The sequence below is a fragment of the Lissotriton helveticus genome, chromosome 11 (assembly GCF_964261635.1).
Source record: "Lissotriton helveticus chromosome 11, aLisHel1.1, whole genome shotgun sequence".
In the NCBI taxonomy this organism is placed as follows: Eukaryota; Metazoa; Chordata; class Amphibia; order Caudata; family Salamandridae; genus Lissotriton; species Lissotriton helveticus.
This window is the reverse complement of record NC_136072.1, coordinates 9,435,035-9,459,654: the sequence shown is the minus strand read 5'-3', so window position 1 is coordinate 9,459,654 and position 24,620 is coordinate 9,435,035. Positions and strand designations below refer to the sequence as shown.

The window sequence follows — 24,620 nt, the reverse complement described above, 5'->3', positions numbered from 1 at the left end:
AACGGAGGTGGAGACTCAGGCAGTTGATAGCTCCATTTCAGAGCCTTGGGTCTGAGGCATATTTGTTGTTCCCTGCAAGGCTCAAGGTGATCACGAAAGGCCAGGTTACATTTTTTTTCTCTGAGGTGAAAGCGCAACAATATATGGAGGAATTGAAAGGGTCCGGGAGGGTTTGAGGGATAAGGCATTTCGGCTGTAAGCGTAGGTAACCCAGTTATCCCCCTCCAATCTAGCCGGCATGAGGCTGGTAAAGGGCAATGCAATTACTAGGGTATAATGGGGTAGGTAAGGGGGCACCGCTGAGACACGATAGAGCATCGGGTGGGAGGAGTCTGAGACGGCTGCAAACTACAAACAACTCTGCTGAATTGCTGTCTTCGCTGACCCAAATTGAAATAAAACATTTTTTACAGTCAATATCTGAGAATCTGAATGCATTTATTGATTAGTGTGCTGGACCATTGTATGTGAAAAAGGTGTAAATGAGACTTGTTGTTTTAGGAGATTTAGGGGTTTGTGAATCTCCGGTCCGTGACACCTAGAAATCTCCACTAAAATAGTACTAAGGATAGGTGCAATTGTGTTTGACCCCACTCCCCGTTCCTTTCTTTCTAAATGTTTATTTCGCCTGGTTGTTTCCTCTTTCTAGGTGCGCTACACTCTGCAGCACACATAGAAAGGGAAATGACGTCTCGGAGGATTGATTTTGTGAGGGAAGGGGTCCATTCCTGCACACAGACAATCCTGGCTCCAACACAGTCACTGTTGCACCGAGGCACTAGTGACCCTGGATTGGCGCTAGACTGCACAGTCCTTCGCTGTCGCACAACACAGCAAGTTTTCTGCTGCATTGCACGACTTGTTGTAAATCCGCCCCTTAGTACCCAAATGAAGTATTGCAGCATTGTGACAGACTTGTTAAGCAGCTGCTTCTGACTTGAGAGATATATCTAGTAAAATTCTGAAGGGCTGCACTCTTGTTAAAAACTTTACATGTGATGTTTCTGACTCGGAAAGCTCGTCTAGTAACAGTAAATGTAACTATCTGAAATGCCAGACCAATTGGTTTTGCCACTGCTTGTTTTGGCAATGTCCTAGTTTCTAGTGAGGCGCTTGTACTACAGTGGTTGCAAGATTAAAAGAGTTTGCTTCAGTCATTTCCAGCTTTGACCAATGGTTTCCTTTAATTGGTCAGGAACCAAATCTTCTTTCCATTCAGGTTTATATATGACAGAATTGGTTACTTGTTAGTGGGAAGAGGCTCCTTCATATCCTCCATATGTGAGAGGGCCAGGGTGGTGCATTCCTAAGTTATGTTTCTGTTTTAAACTATGCATCTTTCTTCTATTCAATTCCATGAGTGGGAATCCCTTTGGTCAGTAGAATCACATTAACACTTCATTGCTTGGATCCAAACCTTCTTACTATCATCAGGAGTGCTGTGTCCTTAGTAAACTCACCAAGCACAACTGGTAGTGTCACCTGTGAGAGGCATCTGGAAGTGACTTCTGTTCTTCACCATCATGCAGGGATTCCTTTAAAATAAAATGTGCAAATTGCTACCACTGTGTCTCAAGAACCAGTAATCTGCACTAAAATGTAGATTAAAATAAGAAGCTGTTTGTTGTGTAGCGTTTTCATGCTGGTGTATTTGTTGTCCTAACTGGTCGCATTCTAACCAATGAAACAGTACTCATCTGTTACCATCAATTAACATAACTAGGAAACACTTGAAAAATGATCAATGATGTCTTGGAATGTCAGCCCAGCCCAACAAGAGATTCTAGCCTCCACTTTAAATTCCTACCCCTCGCTCACCCTGCTGCTGATGGTTATCCGCCCTGTTTACTCTTTTAGTTTTTCTGCAACCACTCATTGAATACACCTCTGCATTTACCACTGAGAAGAGAATTCCAATACTATTAGGTGGCATTTTCCCACCTGGTTACAGAACGATAAGCCGCATTCTCTGTGCTGGCCACTCATTGGAGGGTTGGAACCTCTCCCAGTTGGCTGATTCCCCCATCAAAAAGACATTCTCTACTGGCACAGAGCCATGCAAAGCAAAGGAAAACAGTGCAAAGATTAGATAAGGTATTTGCTTTCTAGCATAAATCTTTATTTGCACTGGAAAGTAGCCTTCAAGAAATACAAGTTGTGCCGTGCACTACTTTGCATCAAGAGGGCGTCCCATGGGTGGTACATCGACACGCCCACGCTATCTTCCATGTTTTTTTTAATGCAAAGCCGCTGCTTCTAAAATTGATTGACAGGGCTTTGCACCGAAGAATAGCTCCTTGAAGTGGGCGTTAACAAGGAGGTTTATTTAAATTCTTCTAACTATTTAAACCTTGCATGTATGCTGCACTGTACCGCACACATCCAATGTGTGAAAAGTTGAACCCGTTGGCCGCTGGGCTAATTCCCCCGCTGTGCTGGGGGGCGCGCACAGCACCCCGGTGCTCGTGACGAGCTGAGCTCGTCACGGCCACACCCATTCCTTTAGAACGTTCACCACAGCAGGGGAATTAGCCCCGCGTGCGAGCGTTCGTACCGTTATGAAGAGCTCAGCTCATCATGAGCACAGAAGCACCGTGGCTCATGACGAGTCCAACGGGTTAAAGGTATCCTAGGGGCAACACTTTTTACTCAGAGGGTACCTTTCCACCACAAAACCTACACTACCCATCGCAGCTAAACCTCTGCCCTGATTATAGTGGAAAGGTGTATTCACACCACTATGCAGCCTATTTGTGCACGAGGAACATAGCAGCACCCCTGTATCATAGTGGAGATGGCTCTGCTCTCCCCCCTTGGCTCAATGCAGTGCAGCTTCTTTCATTACTTCACTGCATTACGCTATGTTTGAGTTGAAGTGTCCCCTGATGGACTAGGGGCCCCTTTATCTGATTCTCAGAAAATGTACATTATTCATAAGATTCTAATAACTTGCAGACACTGGGATGGGCTTATCTTCCATGCTCTTGGGGAAGCTTTGCCTACCCTCCCCAAGCTTGAAGCCCACTTCAGCTACACAGACTGCAACAGGCCCCCACCGCTAATACCATTGCTTTAGAACCAAGGTGCCCAACTAAAGGAAGTACAAAGAATGCCCCCTGGCTCACCCTCCCTTGGTACTCTTAAATCTGAAACCAAACCAGCAAAATTGAAATGGCTTTCCTAATTTGCACATCTCAAGCCAGATTTTGAAATTGAGTTACTCTCATGCAAGCTCGCGATTCCCAAATTCATAGGGAATATTCCTCCAATAGTATTAGCTCAGCTGGGGATAAGTTGAAAATACTCCTAGTGGTGGGAAAAGAGCGTTGTGACTCCCCTAACCCTTTTGCCCAAATTGCTCAATTTCAAAAACTGTGCGATGGATCGGTCTCTTTTTCACCAACAAAGGCCCTGATTTGAAATAACAAAGTCTCTCCCCCGGCCCTGGATTTCTGTGCCTCAGCATGAAGCCTGGTCCATTGAAACCATCTCTTGCTTTTCCAACCATTTATCCCATTCCTGGTCCAGTGGCCCTTTGGACTCTGCTACCCTGAGTTTCTCTTAGTTTTGCACCATTTCAGTAAAATATATTGAGCTCCTGATCAAATGTAAATCGGGCTCACCGCCTAATGCAGATCCCATTAGTATTCACCATCTCTACATCCCAGGGGTAATGCAATCCATTAATAGTATTATCAATCTTTGTTGATTTCAGCACCATCCTAAAGGATTATAAATGATTCCTTTGTAGAACCACTTCCCAAAAAATCTAAATTTGACCCCAATATTCTATCTAGCTAAAGACAAATCACACTCTTCCCAGCAGTCTCCAAATCTTTAGACTGCCGTGTTGCTTCTCAACTCTCATCCTAACTAAAGGATAACTGTATCCTTAAAAATGCACAGACCAGCTTCTGGCCACTAGAAGCACAGACATGGGCATGGGGTGTCTGTGAGATGAGCCGTGAATGGCTGCAGCCCAAAGTTCTACCAGGGCCATGGTACTTTTAGATCTGTCAGCTGCCTTCAAGACCGTTGACCAAAGCATCATGAAAAAACTGGTTCTGCCTTTACCTTATTACAGACAAGTACTAGACTGATTCAATTCCGTTTTGAAAAACTGGTGCAAAAGAGTATCTCTTGGTCTCTGCACATCTTCCACTCAAACGGGTGACCGCCTGGGTACCTCAATGTTCTGTTATTTCCCCTCATTTGTTTAATGTCCACGTAGAAGCATTTACTAACCTGATTAAGTCATTCAAATCTAATTTTGACATATTTACTGATGACACTCAGTTGATTTTCTTTTATTCAATTTAATTGATTCCTGGTCGTATCCCCCTCTTCTAAAGTATAATTATGGATGGACAAAAACAGAAGTTTAAATGTAGGCAGAAATGTGTCCACTTGGGCATCTCCATTTAGGCCCAGTTCCTGAGACTCTTTTCCCGCTTCCTCTAGTAAAAGTGTTAAAGGCCTCTGGGTAAAAGTGGATCTACAGTTTAACACTGAGACAGGTGATCTTGTGCTCTGGCTTCAGGATGCTCATGATCAGCCCATTTTGCCCTGTTTGACATTTGAAGGATCAACCATTGCAGCCCTCATTGGTTCCAAGAGTGATTACTCTATTGCTCTTTACTGGGAACAAATAAACCCCTATTTTAATGTCTTGAGTCCATTCAAAACCAAGCAGCAAGGCTCATGTCTTCACCCCCCACTATGCCAGAGGAAATCCTTTTATAACTCAGCTACATTGGCTCCCCCTTAAGGAGAGTGGTCTCTTATAAATCCTATATCTAGACTCAAATGTTTATTTGTACCAGTACAAGGGTTTCTTAGAGTACACATAAGCCGGTATCAATCACCCTTCGCTTTTGATCCTCTCACCACTGTTTTCTGAAGGGTTAACTCTCTCTGTAAATATTATTGCGGTAAAGACTTCTTTACACTTGCTGCTAAACTTTGGAATTGTTTTACTAGAAGTTATTAAAATCCCAACCTTGCACTTTCTTTTCAGTAAGAAACTCAAGTCCCTACTTTTTGCTGAATTAGATGCTAAATCTTACATATTTGTTTGTAGACTTTTAGGTTTAGGAGCATTTTACAAATGCAGAGTAACATAAAATAAAAATCTTCATTTTAAACATCAGTTAAACTTCTTGGAAGTAGGATGCAGTCTTGTTGGATATATTCAGGCTTCTCTTGGTCAATGTGGGCCAGTTGATTAAACAGAAAATATATTTGCAGTCTGATTTAGAAATGATACAAAGTCAAGTTTCTGGTCATGTAATGTTTTTATGGCATTTGTTTTGTCTCAAAGTTTGTTGTGAGCCCTGTACCACCCCCGACATTCCCTTCAACCCTGCTGGATGAGAGGTGGACCTTGAAGTAAATAAGGCTCTGGTGAAGAGCCATGGGTCCATAGTCTTAGCAGCTGATTGTTCATGAAGTCACTTTCTTTAGTCTTTCTAATTTGTTTTCATGGGACTGTCAAGTGGGAGTTGAATGTCACAAATACTGTAGTCATATATATATTTTCTCAGATGAATATTATGTCCTAAATATAATTAACAAATCACATTGGGTGTAGATGTTTTTATTTACTCAAATGAGACATAGTTCTTCTAAATGATAATTGGGACTCAGTTTGTATGTGAGATGACATTCTGACTCTGATATTCTAGCAGCCAACCCAGCTGGGAGTGTCTGAGAGCAAAGGGTGCATGTGTCATGTGGGAGAGCATAAATAGAATGCAGAAGAGACATTGGATGGAGAGGTACTGCTCCCTGGCGCGGCTGATACAGCAAGAACATGACTAACAATGGGTACAATCACTCGCAGACCTGCTTGGCCGCATGTTCCAGGGTTCAAACCTAAAGTTTAGGTCAATATCATTGATGTGTCTTTCTGAGAGTAAATTTTCTTTGGAGCCAGGTTGATGAAACCCTCCAGTGAATAAAAGAAAGCCAATGACACCGCTTAGGCTATTGCTGAAGAGGATCCTGATAAAGGGATATGTCTTCAAGCAGGGGTCAGGGAAGACGACCTCCTCATTCAACTAATTTTGAAAGACAACACCAAGGCACTTCCTTTGATCAGTCGTTCATGGCCATGCTCATCCCAACTAAAGCAGATGTTTCAAGGAAGGTGCAAAGTCACAGATCAAGCCTCTAAGAGGCTCAACATCAAAAAATCAATGGTGTTTTTGTTCTCCCACCACAACCTTGAGCACCATTGATGGCCAGAATAGAATATTATCCCCAAGAACTCCAAAAACTCCAATCCCATCTTGAAAGAGCCGCAATAAATATGTGACCTCAAGACATACACACTTTCTACAATTGGATCTCCATTGCATTGACGAACAGATACCAGTAAAGACCACATCCGGGGTTAATCACACACAAATGCATTGCTTAATGACCACATGAAAAGAAAGAAAACATAGCTCAAGATACTGCAATGCAAGTGGAGAACATCAAGAGATGAAAAAAACAAAATTTTACTATGCCAGTTTAACAGAGCCTAGAGAAGAGCCATCAGAACCACAGAAAGAAAACACTACTTCACAAGCATGATTGACGCCGCTGCTCTTCCAAAAAAACCTCCACAAGATCCTAGCAGAATGGCTGCAATCCAGAGTGCCAAAGCACAGAAGCTCCTCAAGTGCAAGTCTTTTGTGACACACTTGCTATGGGACTTATCTCAAAAATGTAAACGCTTCAATACAACTTCAAGGAGAATACAAATGATACCGTCCCAAAACATGGACCAGCCAGCACAGAAAGACCTGAAATTTACTCTGGACGGGGTGCATACGTTTCTTTTAAATAAACCCCTAAGTTCATAAAAGGTGCAATCAGCCGGACAACACATTGTGTCTGAAGCATCACCGGAAACTCCCATCCATTTAACCCTTTAGGACGAGTGCTCAGAATGAAGTAAACCATTAGGGATCCGTCTTTTCACAGTCTGGTGATTGCTCGTGGCTGTAATCTGGACCATTGTTGATTACCAACTGTGCCACTCTAGACCGACCAGCAATATGCAAACCAGTCTGTGTCCTCCTAATAATGGACCATTGCCGCCTGAGCTGCCAGTCCAGGTCTCCTCAGACGGAAACAAAGGCAACCCCAGCCCGGTTTCTTCCTGCCTAGGAGTCATGGAGTGGCCTCCAATCCATGTTCTCCAGATCCAAACTTTCATCACTGGAGCAAAGAACCCAGGTCGAGGTATTGAGTTCATAAACTGTGCAGTCAACTGGACAACAAAATGTGTCTGAAGCCCAAACTACCAGCCAATAAAGACTTATCAGGAGAATGCTCCAAATGAAGTAAGCTTGAATTATCACTCTTTTCAGCTACCTCTAGCAGGATTCAGATGTAGGACCTTCTTAAAGTCCAGAGGTGGTAAAACCTTGGGCTCAGTCTGTGAAGCATCAGGTGCCAGCTGCACAGTTTTGAGGATTGGTAACAAGACTGTGGTGTGCCTCCAAATGAACAAAGCAGGCTGCTGTAAGGAAGCACAATGCCTTGGTCATTTAATTTTTTGTTTATTGTACTCTTTCCTTCATGCCAGCCCTTTCCAAAGTAGCATCCTTCAACTCTGTGATGTAACACATTCCAAGGAGGAACCCATCAGCTTCCATGACCACCTCCATGTCTCTCTTCACCTACCCTTGAAATGTGGCACGTGAACCAGGCCCTCAGATTCAAGATGCCCATTCCACACTCATCGGCTGTGTCTGTCTCCCTTTGGCCACTAAAGCTTCAATGTAGAAAAACCGAGCTGCTGCCGCGGAGACCAGTGTTTCACATAGCAAACAAACAAACCAGGAAAATTACTAATTACCTCCTCATCACTTCCAGAACCCAGTCCTTGTATCATTAGGTGTATCACACCAAGAAACAGGCCCTTGTTGCCTACCAAATGGTGGAGAAATATGTGTAAGAGCCTCTTCCTCCGAAGGGACCACCTCCTTCCACAATCCTCCTGGTTTTCCATTATCTTCTGTAGGGAAGCTGCACTCTGCTTCCAGTCTCAGAATTGGAGTTCATGTTTTGCTTTTGTACCCTTCTTTGAGCCTTTTCTGCTTTATTATAGTAGTTTTTTCCTGCTGTGAATTGTATTCCTGCTTTTGGTGGCTCCCTGGGCTTTGCTAGGCATGCAGCCGGTTCTCTGCTATCAATATATTCACCCGTGCCACCCTGCTGGGCTTCAGGCCTGTGCCTGGCCTCCCATTTGTGGGCTTCAGACCTGTGTCTGACCTTCCTGCTGGGCTTCAGGCCTGTGCCTGGCCTCCCATTTGTGGGCTTCAGACCTGTCTGACCTTCCTGCTGGGCTTCAGGCCTGTGCCTGGCCTCCCATTTGTGGGCTTCAGACCTGTGTCTGACCTTCCTGCTGGGCTTCAGGCCTGTGTCTGGACTCCCTGCTGGGCTTCAGGCCTGTGTCTGGCCTCCAATTTGTGGTCCCCTGCTGGGCTTGTGGTGGGGCTGTGGTCCCTCTCCTTAATGTTGCAGTGGGTTGGACGGTGCTGGTGCATGTGGGTGCCCCCCCCCTTAGCTATCACCCTCTGGCTCAGGGGAGGTGGGCAGGGGCTCTTAATATTCTTTCAGAATGGAGTCCAGGGTGCACATGCACCAATGTTTGAACGTTGCTTTAATGTGAGTACAATCTAATGCTATGAAACAGATAAAGCTTTTAATGGAGGTGCTGGAATGAATTCCAGGAGTGTAGCAGTCGTATCGGAGGGGTGTAGCAGTCGTATCGGAGGGGTGTAGCAGTCGTATCGGAGGGGTGTAGCAGTCGTATCGGAGGGGTGTAGCAGTCGTATCGGAGGGGTGCAGCAGTCATATCTGAGGGGTGCAGCAGTTATATCTGAGGGCTGCCGCAGTCCTATCTGAGGGCTGCAGCAGTCCTATCTGAGGGCTGCAGCAGTCCTATCTGAGGGCTGCAGCAGTCGTATCTGAGGGGCGCAGCAGTCGTATCTGAGGGGCGCAGCAGTGGCATCTGAGGGGCGCAGCAGTGGCATCTGAGGGGCGCAGCAGTGGCATCTGAGGGGCGCAGCAGTGGCATCTGAGGGGCGCAGCAGTGGCATCTGAGGGGTGCAGCAGTGGCATCTGAGGGGTGCAGCAGTGGCATCTGAGGGGTGCAGCAGTGGCATCTGAGGGGTGCAGCAGTGGCATCTGAGGGGTGCAGCAGTGGCATCTGAGGGGTGCAGCAGTGGCATCTGAGGGGTGCAGCAGTGGCATCTGATGGGTGCAGCAGTCGCATCTGAGGGGTGCAGCATTCGCATCTGAGGGGTGCAGCTGTCGCACCGGAGGGGTGCAGCTGTCGCACCGGAGGGGTGCAGCGGTCGCACCGGAGGGGTGCAGCGGTCGCATCGGAGTGGGGCAGCGGTCGCATCGGAGTGGGGCAGCGGTCGCATCGGAGTGGGGCAGCGGTCGCATCGGAGGGGTGAAGCGGTCGCATCGGAGGGGTGCCGCAGTCGCATCGGAGGGGTGCCGCAGTCAATTGCCTGTAAAGCAGCCTTGATTTAGAGGATGCAATCATTGTGTGCCAGGGTGCAGCATCTTACAGCATGACATGACAGTGTCATCACCTGCCACAGGCGCTGCCATCAGAAACCAAAGTTAATGTCATCGTGTCCGTTAGGGCAACATCCTGCAAATAAATATGATTTTTTTAGGTCCTGGTGTTTGGCAAGTATCAAACCTGCTTGGCTATTATTTCCATATCAGAGATGGAAATCAATTCCGGAATCTCAAAAGTTCTCCCCGTTTGTCAACACTTTGTTCCCTGGTTGGATATAACGTAGGTCCCAACATTATGTATGTTCATTTCATGGCATTCAAGGTTTTGAGGCAATGACAGAGAGAAGAAGAGTACATGAAACATTGTCTACGGAGGGGGAGGGCATGAAGAAGATTGCTTTGTTGCAATATATGTTCGTAAACGTCACATCAAAAAATACTTCCTTCCCAAAAGTACTTAGATGGGTGTTCATTGAATCACTGACTGCCATCACACGCGTTGTTGAGAAGATCCATGTATCCTGTTATGAACTCCTCATTTTGGGCTGCACTAGCTCTGTGTGAGGGAAGCTATCACTGCATCTCTTCTGGATGAGGGGAGCTATCACTGCATCTCTTCTGGGTGAGGGAAGCTATCACTGCATCTCTTCTGGGTGAGGGAAGCTATCACTGCATCTCTTCTGGGTGAGGGAAGCTATCACTGCATCTCTTCTGGGTGAGTGAAGCTATCACTGCATCTCTTCTGGGTGAGTGAAGCTATCACTGCATCTCTTCTGGGTGAGTGAAGCTATCACTGCATCTCTTCTGGGTGAGTGAAGCTATCACTGCATCTCTTCTGGGTGAGGGAAGCTATCACAGCATCTCTTCTGGGTGATGGAGGCTATCACTGCATCTCTTCTGGGTGAGTAAAGCTATCACTGCATCTCTTCTGGGTGATAGAAGCTATCACAGCATCTCTTCTGGGTGAGGGAAGCTATCACTGCTTCTCTTCTGGCTGATGGGAAGCTATCACTGCATCTCTTCTGGGTGATAGAAGCTATCACTGCATCTCTTCTGGGTGAGGGAAGCTGTCACAGCATCTCTTCTGGGTGAGGGAAGCTATCACTGCTTCTCTTCTGGCTGATGGGAAGCTATCACTGCGTCGCTTCTGGGGATGTAAGCTATCACTGCATCTCTTCTGGGTGAGGGAAGCTATCACTGCATCTCTTCTGGGTGATGGGAAGCTATCACTGCATCTCTTCTGGGTGAGGGAAGCTATCACTGCATCTCTTCTGGGTGAGGGAAGCCATCGCTGCATCTCTTCTGGGTGAGGGAAGCTATCACTTCATCTCCTCTGGGTGATGGGAAGCTATTACTGCATCTCTTCTGGGTGAGGGAAGCTATTACTGCATCTCTTCTGGGTGAGGGAAGCTATCACTTCATCTCCTCTGGGTGATGGGAAGCTATTACTGCATCTCTTCTGGGTGAGGGAAGCTATCGCAGCATCTCTTCTGGGTGAGGGAAGCTATCACTGCATGTCTTCTGGGTGAGGGAAGCTATCACTGCATGTCTTCTTGATGAGTGAAGCTATCACATCATCTCTTCTGGGTGAGGGAGGCTATCACTGCATGTCTTCTGGGTGAGGGAAGCTATCACTGCATGTCTTCTGGGTGAGGGAAGCTATCACTGCATCTCTTCTGAGTGAGGGAAGCTATCACTGCATCTCTTCTGGGTGAGGGAAGCTATCGCTGCATCTCTTCTGGGTGATGGAAGCTATCACTGCATCTCTTCTGGGTGAAGGAAGCTATCACTGCATCTCTTCTGGGTGAAGGAAGCTATCACTGCGTCGCTTCTGGGGATGTAAGCTATCACTGCATCCCTTCTGGGGGACGGAAGCTATCGCTGCATCTCTTCTGGGTGATGGGAAGCTATCGCTGCATCTCCTCCGGGTGAAGGAAGCTATCACTGCATCTCTTCTGGGGGATGGGAAGGTATCACTGCGTCGCTTCTGGGAGAGGGATCATTATACCCTCACAGTACTGCATCTGTTCTTGATGAAGGAAGCTTGCACTACTGTCTGTACTGCACCTGCTGTGGGCGAGGGAGGCTTGCTCCACCACCTTCTGTGCTGCACTTGTTTTTGGCAATGAAACTTGCATTGTTGACTTTTCAACACCTGTATTGCACCAGTTGCAGGTGTGGGCAGCTTTAACTGTTGGCTTTACTGCACCGGTCTTTATTTTACCTGTTCTAGTTAAGGGAAGCTTGCACTGCTCCTGCTCTGTTCTGGGTGAGGGAAGTTTGTGCTGCTGCTTCGCCTCTGTCTGTACTACACCTGTTCTGGGTGAGGGAAGCTTGCACTGCTCCTGCTCTCTGTTCCGTGTAATGGAAGCTTGCCTTGTTTGCTTTACTGCATCCGTCTGTAGTCTACCTCTTTTGGGTTATGGAAACTTAGACTGTTGGCTTTACTGCTTCTGTTTATTTGTAGGCTAGCTGTTCTGGGTAATGGGAGTTTGCAATGCTCCTGAAGTCTGTTTTGCTCCTGTTCTGGGCGAGGGAAGCTTGCACTCTTGACTGCACTACACCTGTCTGTCTGGAATTGACCAGTTTAGGCTGAGGGAATAAGGCACCACCGCAGTGTCTAGTGCACCAGTTCTGGATGTGGAGGCTTGCAATGGTGCGGTCTGTACTGCATCGGTTTGGATGAGGGAAAAATAATGTTGGCTTTGATACAACTGTCTGTCTGTATTGTACCTGCTCCTAGTGAGGGAAGCTTGCATTGTTGACCGCATTGCACCTGTTTGGAATGCACCATTTATGGCAGTTAAGCATGCACCACCGCTGTCTGTAATGCACCAGGTCTGAATGCATCGGTTTCGGATGAGGGACACTTGTACTGCTTGTCTGCAGTGAGCCTCTTCTGGGCGAGGAACGCTTACACTGCTTCTGTCTGTAGTGAGGCTATTCTGGGTGAGACAAGCTTGCACCGCTTCTGTCTGCAGTGAGCCTCGTCTGGGTGAGGGAAGCTTGCACTGCTTCTGTCTGGGTGAGACAAGCTTGCACCGCTTCTGTCTGCAGTGAGCCTCTTCTGGGCGAGGGAAGCTTGCACTGATTCTGTCTGCAGTGAGCTTCTTCTGGGTGAGGGAAGCTTGCACTGCTTCTGTCTGGGTGAGACAAGCTTGCACCGCTTCTGTCTGCAGTGAGCCTCTTCTGGGCGAGGGAAGCTTGCACTGCTTCTGTCTGCAGTGAGCTTCTTCTGGGTGAGGGAAGCTTGCACTGCTTCTGTCTGGGTGAGACGAGCTTGCACCGCTTCTGTCTGCGGTGAGCCTCTTCTGGGCGAGGGAAGCTTGCACTGCTTCTGTCTGCAGTGAGCCTCTTCTGGGCGAGGGAAGCTTGCACTGCTTCTGTCTGCAGTGAGCCTCTACTGGGCGAGGGACGCTTGCACTGCTTCTATTTGTAGTGAGCCTGTTCTGGGTGAGGGAAGCTTACACTGCCTCTGTCTGCAGTGAGACTCTTCTGGGCGAGGGAAGCTTGCACTGCTTCTGTCTGCAGTGAGCCTCTTCTGGGCGAGGGAAGCTTGCACTGCTTCTGCCTGCAGTGAGCCTTAACTGGGCAAGGGAAGCTTACACTTCTTCCGTCTGCAGTGAGCCTCTTCTGGGTGAGGGATGCTTGCACTGCTTCTGTCTGCAGTGAGCCTCTTCTGGGTGAGGGAAGCTTGCACTGCTTCTGTCTGGGTGAGGGAAGCTTGCATCGCTTCTGTCTGCAGTGAGCCTCGTCTGGGTGAGGGAAGCTTGCACTGCTTCTGTCTGGGTGAGACAAGCTTGCATCGCTTTTGTCTGCAGTGAGCCTCTTCTGGGCGAGGGAAGCTTGCACCGCTTCTGTCTGCAGTGAGCCTCGTCTGGGTGAGGGAAGCTTGCACTGCTTCTGTCTGCAGTGAGCCTTAACTGGGCAAGGGAAGCTTACACTTCTTCCGTCTGCAGTGAGCCTCTTCTGGGTGAGGGATGCTTGCACTGCTTCTGTCTACAGTGAGCCTCTTCTGGGTGAGGGAAGCTTGCACTGCTTCTGTCTGCAGTGAGCCTCTTCTGAGCTGGGGAAGCTTGCCCTGCTTCTGTCTGCAGTGAGCCTCTTCTGGGTGAGGGAAGCTAGCACTGCTTCTGTCTGCAGTGAGCCTCTTCGGGTTGAGGGAAGCTTGCGCTGCTTCTTTCTGCAGTGAGCCTCTTCTGGGCTGGGGAAGCTTGCACTGCTTCTGTCTGCAGTGAGCCTCTTCTGGGCTGGGGAAGCTTGCACTGCTTCTGTCTGCCGTGAGCCTCTTCTGGGCTGGGGAAGCTTGCACTGCTTCTGTCTGCCGTGAGCCTCTTCTGGGTGAGGGAAGCTTGCACTGCTTCTGTCTGCAGTGAACCTCTTCTGGGTGAGGGAAGCTTGCACTGCTTCTGTCTGCAGTGAGCCTCTTCGGGTCGAGGGAAGCTTGCACTGCTTCTGTCTGCAATGAGCCTCTTCTGGTTGAGGGAAGCATGCACTGCTTCTGTCTGCAGTGAGCCTCTTCGGGTCGAGGGAAGCTTGCACTGCTTCTGTCTGCAGTGAGCCTCTTCGGGTCGAGGGAAGCTTGCACTGCTTCTGTCTGCAGTGAGCCTCTTCGGGTCGAGGGAAGCTTGCACTGCTTCTGTCTGCAGTGAGCCTCTTCTCGGTGAAGGAAGCTTGCACTGCTTCTGTCTGCAGTGAGCCTCTTCTAGGCCGGGGAAGCTTGCACTGCTTCTGTCTGCAGTGAGCCTCTTCTAGGCCGGGGAAGCTTGCACTGCTTCTGTCTGCAGTGAGCCTCTTCTAGGCCGGGGAAGTTTGCACTGCTTCTGTCTGCAGTGAGCCACTTCTGGGTGAGGGAAGCTTGTACTGCTTCTGTCTGAAGTGAGCCTTAACTGGGCAAGGGAAGCTTACACTTCTTCCGTCTGCAGTGAACCTCTTCTGGGTGAGGGAAGCTTACACTGCCTCTGTCTGCAGTGAGCCTCTTCTGAGTGAGGGCAGCTTGCACTGCTTCTGTCTGCAGTGAGCCTCTTCTGAGTGAGGGGAGCTTGCGCAACTTCTGTCTGTAGGGCACCTCTTGTGGGCGAGGGAAGCTTGGAGAGCCCCCTTGGGCTCTCCCTGTTCTGTGCTTTAGGGAACTTGCAATTCAGCTGCCATGACCCACTATTGCGTCTACGTTCTCCTAACTAAATCTATGCTGCCATGGGAACATTTGAATAGCTAAACCCAGGTAAATAGCATGGCGGTGACTGTATGTCAGAATATCACATATAAATGTATCTTCCGACATAAATATTATGCCCTAAATATTGTTACAAAATATCATATTGGATGTAGATGTTCTTTTAGTACAAATGCAAAAACAACAGTTGATGGACAGAATGCAAAACAATGTCATACATTCATTCACCCCAGTACAGAGATCTGGGCCTAAACCCATCGTTTTTTTGCACTCCACACCACCCAAGTTCAGACATGGCCATATGCAAATCAGCCTTGACCCTGTGCCTCATGGGAACAGTCCAGCCCGAACTGCCAAGCCATGTCTTCCCTGGACCGGAATCAAGCATCCTAGGACTGGTTTCTGGCTATCAGCCGTCTTCAGCCAGGATAGCTTGACTCCAGTGGTGTGGAGAGCACAGGACTCGCGTCTGAGCATACCCGTCCCATTTGGGGTGACAAATGCAAAAACAACAGTTGATGGACAGAATGCAGAACAATGTCATACATTCACCCCAGTACAGAGATCTCGGCCTAAATCCATCCGCTTTGTTCGCTATAAGTTGGCAGCTTATGCTCCGACGTGAGTCCCTTGCTCACTTTGCCACTGGATTCAAGCAAGCCGGGCTGAAGACGGCTGTAATGCCAGAAACCAGTCCTCGGAAGCTTGTTTCTGGTCCAGGGAAGGCATGGCTTGGCAGTTCAGGCTGGACTGTTCCCATGAGGGACAGGGTCAGACTGATTTGCATATGGCCATGTCTGAACTGGGGTGGCAGAGTGGGCTAAAGAACGGTGATGGATCAAACCCAGATCTGGTGACTAGGTGTGAGAGTTTGATTGGTTCAGATGCTCCGTCCATCACCACCCCCTTTTGTACCGCGATGTTCTGTTAGTAACAGTATGGGGATATTTTGTAAATAATATTTATTCTTGAGGATAGTCTGGTACCCAGTCGTCGTGGGACTGTCTGAGAGTTAAGGATGAATACTCATTATAACATGGTCACAGAGTTCTTTTAAACAAGTTGTCATAATGGTCAGTGCAATACGTATCTCAGAGGATTATCCAATTATAGTGTGAAAGCAGGGCATTAACAGTGATCATTACCCAATCCCAGGAACTCAACATTGATTATCACAATTGAACTGTAAATGATACACTAATGAAAAGCAGTGAGCAGCAGTGAGTAAGTACCTTAATGTACTACCACTAAGAAAACCCCTCCTCCATCCATATCCCCAAAACAACTGTGTGGGGGGACAGGGGGTAGGGTACAGGAGAGCGGCAAAGATGATTACATTGTTAACACAGGGGGTTTGAATCTGATTTAGGGTTTCTCTTGTTCATATGGTGTGTAATGTCCACTAACAGCCTTTGGAACCAGTAGTACAGTGCGTTGCTCGACTCTCCAAAGTGTCGAACATGCAGATCCCTCTAGACAACGCTTGGAGGAAATTGCGTGGTCAAAGAGAATTTGACCCGACTCCAAAGTAAAAATCAGTGAAAACTATTTTCGTACCCAAGTGAGATTTACTCCACAATTAGAATAAGGCTGGTCTTTGGGCACCAAAAATATTGTAAATTCAATTTACCGTGTTCATACATTCTACAACTGTTCTACATATGGTCTTTTTTTCCAATGAACAGACTGTTAGGATGTCTAGGTAGAAGATGAGAACAGTTTTCAATGAAACTCCACAGCTAATCAAAGGTTCAGGGATCTGACATTTGTTTCTATGATCAGGTGCTCTTCAATCTTGCAGTTTGGAGACAGAAACAGTAGAGCATTGATCAACAGCTGTGAGTTGACTTCCTCTTCTGCTGTCCATTGACCGTGGACTGACTCTCCTGTGACTTCTCTCTCTAGGACGACTTTAAAACCTACTCCAGGAAGAAGGTGAGATGGATCTACCTGTCTGCTCTCCTGAGCCTACCGAGCAAGAAGGGAGACTTTGTCTTTGCGGCTGACGAGAACGCCATCATCAACCGAGCCATCATGAAGCCAGAGCACAAGGTAGAACCTTCAGAATCCTCACCATCAGCAGCATTCTGGGTGGAGGGGGACGGGGGGGTGTTCTAGATGTACAGAATTCCATATCTGAGGACTCATTAAGAGTGCTCCAATAATCCCAGTTTGGGTACATATGGGAGCTTGCACCCGATACTGGATTTGAGTTTATATGAAGATTTGACACATTTTCCCTGCACAAGTCACTCAGGCTAAAGCCTGTGGACATTTGTATAGAAAATACTAAGAATAAGTTTTGCAGAACATGAAGTGTGAACCATGAGGAATTGTATTGTTATCTAACTGATAGAACTTGTCATGTTAAGGTAACACACATGCAGTATTACTGCATTATTTTATCAGAATGATCCCTGACTTATCTCCGATACAACCTTAGCAAAAATGTACTTATGATTGATAAGAGAATTGCCTTTACAATACAAACCTAATTATGTGGTATTCATCTCTTTAGTAAATATAACCTTAACAATCACCCACATCATGCACTCTTTATAACATCACACATTCAACACAGCAACAAATTTTCCAATAACATCACCAAAGATCTATGTAATGTTGACATGAATGGAACCTCACCATAAAACCTAAGGAAACAAACATCAGCTACAATTGTATAGATTCATGTACGAAACATTGAATGATGTAAGATGTGCTGTGATCAGGATACAAATTAAAATACGAAAGGATCCTTTTTGTTTCTTACACTCACTGTCAATACAATCAGCTTAGAATAAATTACAGTTCCTCAAGGTCCTACGCCCTTCGCATTTATACACTGTACTGTCTTAACACTAAACATTGTTTGATGTTAAAATGTCTGGTTTATTCAAATAATTTAGTAATTGACACACATTCGATTTAATATTTCCTTAATATAATGAAATATTTTTCTAAACAGTTTTTTAAAAACAATATTCATACTATGTGAAAAATATTACAACCCACAGATTTCTTTTTCACAGAACACACTAAATATATTTGTTCCAAAACAGATTTTGTCAGTAGTTGTCTACACGTTTTGGTAGTAAAAGATTGGTTCACCCCACCTTCTTCAGAACATAATATATTTTTTAAAAAACATGCTTATATCTTACAGCGAAGGGGCTTATCATATAACTCTTTCCCTTCACTAGGATTCTTGTTCACATTATATAGGGATCTTGTCATTCTTATCTTTGTGTAATGGAATTGACCAGTTTGTATCTATGCATTTATTGACTAACGATCCCAGTTAGTTTTAACGGGACATTGCTTTCTCTTTCTTCTACCCGCTTTTTGTCTGGTTAATTCTCAAGGTTGATTCATATTGGGATGCAATGGAGGAAGAGTTCCCATTTTGTTCTTGTATTAATTATTAGGGGTACTTCCCTTGAATTTCAAGCTGTTCTAGCCTTGATAGTGCACAGGGTTCTTATGTAATGCGTTCCCTCATGTTCTTCTCTTGCATAGCCCTGTTGTCTCAATTGGAATTTAAAAAAACCATAAGAGTGGGGAATGACATGGTTTTATCTGGAAATAATTCTGCAAATAAAGTTGCAAAATACTGAGTTCATGCATCTGGCACATTCGGAATAAATGAAACACCAGAATGTGAATTAGAAAAAGTGAATAATTACTGGTCTATGTTGACTCGGTCACTTGAAGAGCTAAGAGAATTGCAAAAGGAGGAACCAAAGTATGTAAAGAAAGAATTGGAAAAATAAAAATGTTCAAAAGATGCAAATAAGGTGCTGATGTCTTTTGATGAAGTATTTGCATACACGTGATTTAATGCTGTTACCCATGGCATGGTATCTTCAGGATCCCACCCATTTTGGAAGAAATGCAATGTTTAGGACATTAAAAAGGTATAGATTCAATAATTTGTTTTTGGAGCCAGTTACAGAAAATTGGGGCCAAATCGGTATAACTTGCCAACAATTAAATATTGGCAAGAGAACAAACATGAAAATGAGTCACATTGGCAAGTCTGAAGGGCCTTTCACAAGATTAGAAACAGACTGTATAGAAATGCCACATCATGTAACAATTTGAGGTACATTCTTGTAAATGTCTGCCTATTCAACAAGGTGTGTCTCACTCACTGTAGCCAAACTTTTAATGAGGGAGGTGATCCCTAAATTCGGTTGACAACTTCTTTAGAGTCAGATATCACCCAGAAGTATCAGGAACTTTGGCGATAAACGAATGGCACTCTGAAATCAAAGCTAGCAACATTTTGTGGATCAACATCATTAAAATGGGAAGATGCACTTCCTGTGGTGGTGTTAAGCAAAAGGAGCTTGCCCAAAAAGGCTACCGGGTTGGCTCATCGTGAAGTTGTGATATGAATGAAACTTCCGGGTAGTCATTCAGCTGCATGTAAAAATTGATGATGATCTAGTTCTAGATAAGTATGGGCCAAAAATCTGCTACGCTCGCGAAATTTGCGGATTTTCGTGATTTTTGCGATCCGCGAATCTCGCAAAATTGCCGAAAATTCACACGTTCGCGAGCGGCGGATTATTCCTTTTTTTTTTGGAGACAACTCTTCTGGCACTTTACGCAGCTGTAGTGTAGGAAAAGCACTATACATTTACCCAACGAGGTAGCACCTACTGATTAGCCAGTAGAAAGTACTCCAGTTGAGTAGAGGTATGAACTTCTTGGATAAATATGAAGGGCAGGGTTCATTGTGGCATGATGCTCCGATAAACTATTCTCTGACCCTGTCCTGACCCTAAACAGGTCAGGCAGGGTCTGAGAGATGGCAGCGGCAAGCTGCAAGAAGTTGCTTACTTGCAACTATTCTTTGACCCTGTCCTGACCCGAAACAGGTCAGGCAGGGTCAGTGAATAGTTACAAGTTGCAACTAAGCAGTGAAGTACGTGCCGGAGCTGAAGGTCAAATTCAGTAACGCATTAATCAGCCCAAAAACAATCGTGAGCTTTGTCGAGGCTGGGCAGGTGTGCTTTCTCCCCAAATCTACTGTCGAAAATTAGCTGTGATGCTGGATAGAGGCCTGTGCATCCTTGACTTTCACGAGCGCAATCCCTGTGCAGTTCGTGTGTCCAGGAGCTTATTTCTCCTCGTCTGCTGCTCTGATTGGTCTCTGTCCTTTTTTACACACAAGAGGCATGTGACCTCGTATAGAAGCCCGCCCGTTTGGCCCCACCCACACACTAGCAGTGTGCACCGTCTTCCCGCCATTTACCCACTATGATGGACCGCTCACTCAAGGGAACCCCTGCGCCCTTCGACGCGATGGCATAGTAACACACACATGGTCACTGCACTAACAGCACTTTACGCAGCTGTAGTGCTCGGAAAAGCACTATACATTTAAAAATCCGCTGATTCTTTGAATTCACAGATGTTTGGGGCCGATTTCGGGCTAATTTGCTGATCACAGATCTGCAAAATTCGCCCATACTTAGTTCTAGATTACTGCAGAAGTTTGATCTGGTGCGCTCTAACTCTACCACCTAGAGCCTGGTTTGTGGTGAAGAAACATTTTTTTAAATATTGTACACTAGTCATGTTGGAAGAACCTGTACCATGTAATCCTGGTGATCAATACTGCTATTAAATGTGGAAGATTGCCACCAGTGGATCCACACAGTGGTGACTGAAGAATGAAGATGTGTTGACTCGACCGACAAATTCACAGGGTTGAGTGTTAGTATGCTGCATGGATCCAAAGGGGCAAGAACAGAAGGAACAAGTACAGCAAATACAAATGCAAAAACTACAACCAAAAAGATAAACAAGAAAATCAAACTTTGAAAACTTAAATTTTAAAAATCCTAAGAGGAGTTCAAGATGGTACAATTGAAAATGTCTTAAATCATGAGACAAATCTATTAGAACATAAAGATTGCAGCTGGTGCAAATGACTTAGGGGTAACTCCAGAGGGATTGATCTAAATAAGTATAATACTTTAGATAGAATACTCATTTTTATAATATTCCCTATGCCAATTATAGTAAAATGAAGACATTCCCATCTGTCAAAGGATTGTCTTATATTCTGTAGAAGAGACAACCAGTTTACTTCTACCATGTCTTTCATTGACGTTTTAATTTTGATGCCCAAATATGTGACTTCAGACACTACTCTAGGATCCTGTATTGAAATATTATCAGTACCTAGGGCTTGTGTCTTTGAAACATTAAGTTTATACCCTGAAACCTGGCCGAACTCAAGTGCCAACCGCTCCATCTCTATGAGGGCCGTAGCCGGATCAACAGACGTCACCGCTATGTCATCCGCATACGCAAAGACTGAATGCGGGATATCCTGAACAAAAAAGGTCTTATTAACTGGCTATTATATAACATTTCAATAAAAGGGTTTATATAGAACGCAAAAAGTAAAGGGGAGCAAAGGCAGCCTTGCCTTGTGCCTCTTGTTATTTTAATCATCTCAGATCTCATACCCATGGCAGCGATTCTAGCGCTTGGAGAAGCATACAGCACCTGAATTGCCATCATAAAACCATTCCCAAAACCTGCCCGGTTAATCACTTCCCAAAGAAAATGCCACTCCACGCGATCAAACGCTTTCTCAGCATCTAGTAAAATTAACCCAAGTTTCCGTTTTTCGACTTGAGCAATATCAAAAAGAGTAATATCTTTATTTGTATGTGTAACAGTACCTCTATCGGGAATAAATCCATGTTGATTAACTGAAACTAATGAGGTTATAACTTTTGCGTTTCGGTTGGCCAACAATTTTGAATAAATGTTACTATCGCAATTAAGTAAAGTAATCGGGCGATATGAACCGGGCAGCTCTGGAGGCTTACCCTTCTTATTAAAAACCACTATAGTGGCTTCATTCCATGATTCAGGTGCACCCCCTATTTGCGCTGCCTTAAATGTTTCAACCATTTCATTTTTCAACTGTCCAAAGAAAAGCTTATAAATCTCTCCTGGGATAAAATCGGGACCGGGCGCCTTCCCTGATGCTAAACTTTTCACTGCGTTTTCTAATTCTTTCATCGTAAGAGGACTATTCAACCATCTGTCTCGCTGGGATCTAATTGATTAAAGCTGCCCCCAGGTATTACTAAATCAACTTCCTCATCCCGTCTTTACTGTGTATATAGCTCTGTATAAAACTGATGAAATATAGCTAAAATCTTCTCCGAGTCCTGACACAATTCTCCTGTGGAATCTATTAGACCCACAATACGTCACGAGGTTTCCTGCATACGCAGTCTTAACGCAAGGCACCTCCCTGTTGCTTCCCCATACTCGTGACATTGCTTTTTATATGCCAAGTATTTCCGCGCAGTCTCAGTATTCCAAACCCCAGTAATTCTAGCACAACACCTAGCGACAACATCTTCAAAGTCCAAAATGTTGCCCCGATCTGTTGTCCCCTGAATTTCTTGAGTCAACCTCTCGTCCGCTACTCTTAAAGCGGAATAAAGGTCTCGCATTTCTGCTTTAAGTTTCTTTTGATGAGAGATGCCATAGCTCAAGACTTCACCTCTAAACCATGCCTTAAATGAATCCCATACGATCTCTGTACGGGCAGAGCGTGCATTGATATAAAACAATTCTGCAATCCATTTTGACATGTAACTCCTGAATTGATCGTCTGCACATCATTTCCGATCAAAGGTGAAGCCTCTACTTATGTGATCTACCGTAAAGCGGATATTTCTAAAACAGGAGCATGATCAGAAGAGATCCTAGGGAATAATTGCATTTTCTCCCCGGTTAGCAAAGATGAAGGCATAAAAAAATAGTCCAATCGAGCCATTTTTTTTTTCAATTATCCACAACTTTATTAGTCGTTCATAAGGCTCACAGGCTAATCACTGTTTTTGTGACATATCGAACGCTTTCGTATTTTTTTTTTATTTTTTATAAGAACTTTATTGTCAAGAAGGCAAAAAAAAGACATTTACAGTAACATCATTGATCAGCAGTTTCACATTACTACATACATTTATCAGAGAGACGGATAAATCCCAGTACGCTCCGACGTCTGAGACTACTTTACTTTTATGGATAGGAAGGGAATAAACGCTAACGTGTTGTACATATTCTTACTTGGCAACATATCATGCCCCGCTCCAGTTCGTAATTTGCCCACTTATGATATAGCAATTGGTGCTTAGTAAGTTCAACTAACAAAACGAAAATCACATCTACAAAAACCCAACTTATGTCATCATCACACTAGAATGTTATATCTTTACAGAGACATTCTTTTTCTACTGCTCACAGTCCGTACACTCGTTCAAAGGCACCATCGAGTTTCCGCTCCATCCCACCACAATTCAGAGTTTCACACACTAGGTCGTCCCCCCTAATCTTCTTCCTCTTCCGACTCTAAATCTTCGTCCTCCGGCAAGGGTGCACATGGTTCCCCCCTGTATTTATTCCATGGCAACCATACTTTATTCCATTTACGGGGACAGGCCCGCAGCACATACACCGCCCTCTCTTTTACCATTAGAAGGTCCATATTTCTAATCCAGCCATGCACCGTAGGCACTTCTGGAGCACCCCATTTCTGTGCAATGTCTCTTTTGGCCACTGTCACAGCCAACGTGACCCACAATTGTCCAGACCTGTTCAGGTCAGTAGGGTCCCAAATGTTTAACAGGCATTTACGGGGTTCCGGAAGGAGTGACACCTCAAGGACCTGGGATACTGTGCGCATAATTTGCCTCCAGACTTCCTGGATCAATGGGCAGCCTCTCAGACAGAAGGGGTGTGGTGCTCTTTGTATCCTGTGTAGAAGTGTCCTGGTGTAATAGGTGCGGTGTAGGATCTTGAGCTGGACCAACCTGAACCTGGCCGAGATGCCCACCTCCCTCGGGGATGCCAGCGCCTCATTCCACTCTGTGTCATCCATGTCCCCTATGTCCCCCACCCACCTCTCTCTAAGTGTCTGTGTGGGGTTTGTCAGGTTGTTAACCAGTTTTTTGTATGTAAGAGAGGTCGCCTTTTGCTCCATAAATTCCGTCAACAACCTGTCTTCTAGTGGTGACGATTCCGGGAGTGTGGTGTCAGGAGGAATGGCTTGTAGTAGGGCGTGACGGATTTGCACATACCTGAATGTTTCATTGGGGCCCATACCATGCTGCTGCTGTAGCTGTGAGAATGCTACCACCGAGCCCTTATCCCAAAGGTCTCCCACCACCGAAATCCCAATTTGATCCCAGCGTGTGAAGCCCTTACTGGACCTCATGTTTCCCAATGATTTCGCGTCCCATAACGGCGTCATTCTGGTGATCTTCCCCTTCCACCCCAGTCGAGATTGTGCTGCATGCCATAATGTAGCCGTATGTAACGTCGGTCCAAACAATTTACGAACCTGTGTGTGGTTGTATAACACTGATAGCATGCCGTCCGTCCCCAACTGCGACCAGTCCGCCTTATAAGCGGGGTCATCCCGCGGGACATGGATCCAGTAATTAATTACCTTAAGTTGGGATGCCCAATAATATAGTTGAAGGTTGGGTAGTGCAATCCCTCCGTCATACCAGCTTCGAACTAGTTTGTCATGTGCTATACGGGCTGGGCCGTTGCCCCATAACAGAGCAGATGCCAGCGCAGCGACTTGTTGGAAGTAGCGTGGAGCCACTACATGTGGGGTATTTTCTAACACATAGAGAAATCTAGGGAGAGCCATCATTTTATATAACGCTGCTCGCCCAAGGAGGGTCAGCGGAAGGGTAGCCCAATATTTAACGTCCGCACGCAGACGTGTCCGAGGTGGCACCAAGTTCGCAGTGTAGAAGTCCGCCGCATTAGTGGTGATGAAAATGCCCAGGTATTTAAAGGAGCCGGTCGCTAATTGCAGGGGGCAGTCATTCCGCAATAACGGCTCCTGCCCCTG

At 45.8% G+C, this 24,620-nt stretch overlaps 1 protein-coding gene and 1 long non-coding RNA gene across 2 annotated transcripts in view; one reads left to right on the top strand and one right to left on the bottom strand.

Annotated features, from left to right (window-relative positions):
* Window positions 1-24,620, top strand: part of LOC144792837 (putative cation-transporting ATPase 13A4) — a 289,798-nt gene that overhangs the window by 36,582 nt on the left and 228,596 nt on the right. Inside the window, exon 3 of the mRNA XM_078668035.1 lies at window positions 16,616-16,762. Within this exon, the coding sequence (XP_078524161.1) occupies window positions 16,616-16,762 (147 nt within the window). The remainder of the gene's footprint in view (window positions 1-16,615; window positions 16,763-24,620) is intronic.
* Window positions 1-24,620, bottom strand: part of LOC144792839 (uncharacterized) — a 202,801-nt gene that overhangs the window by 22,507 nt on the left and 155,674 nt on the right. The window lies entirely within an intron of this gene.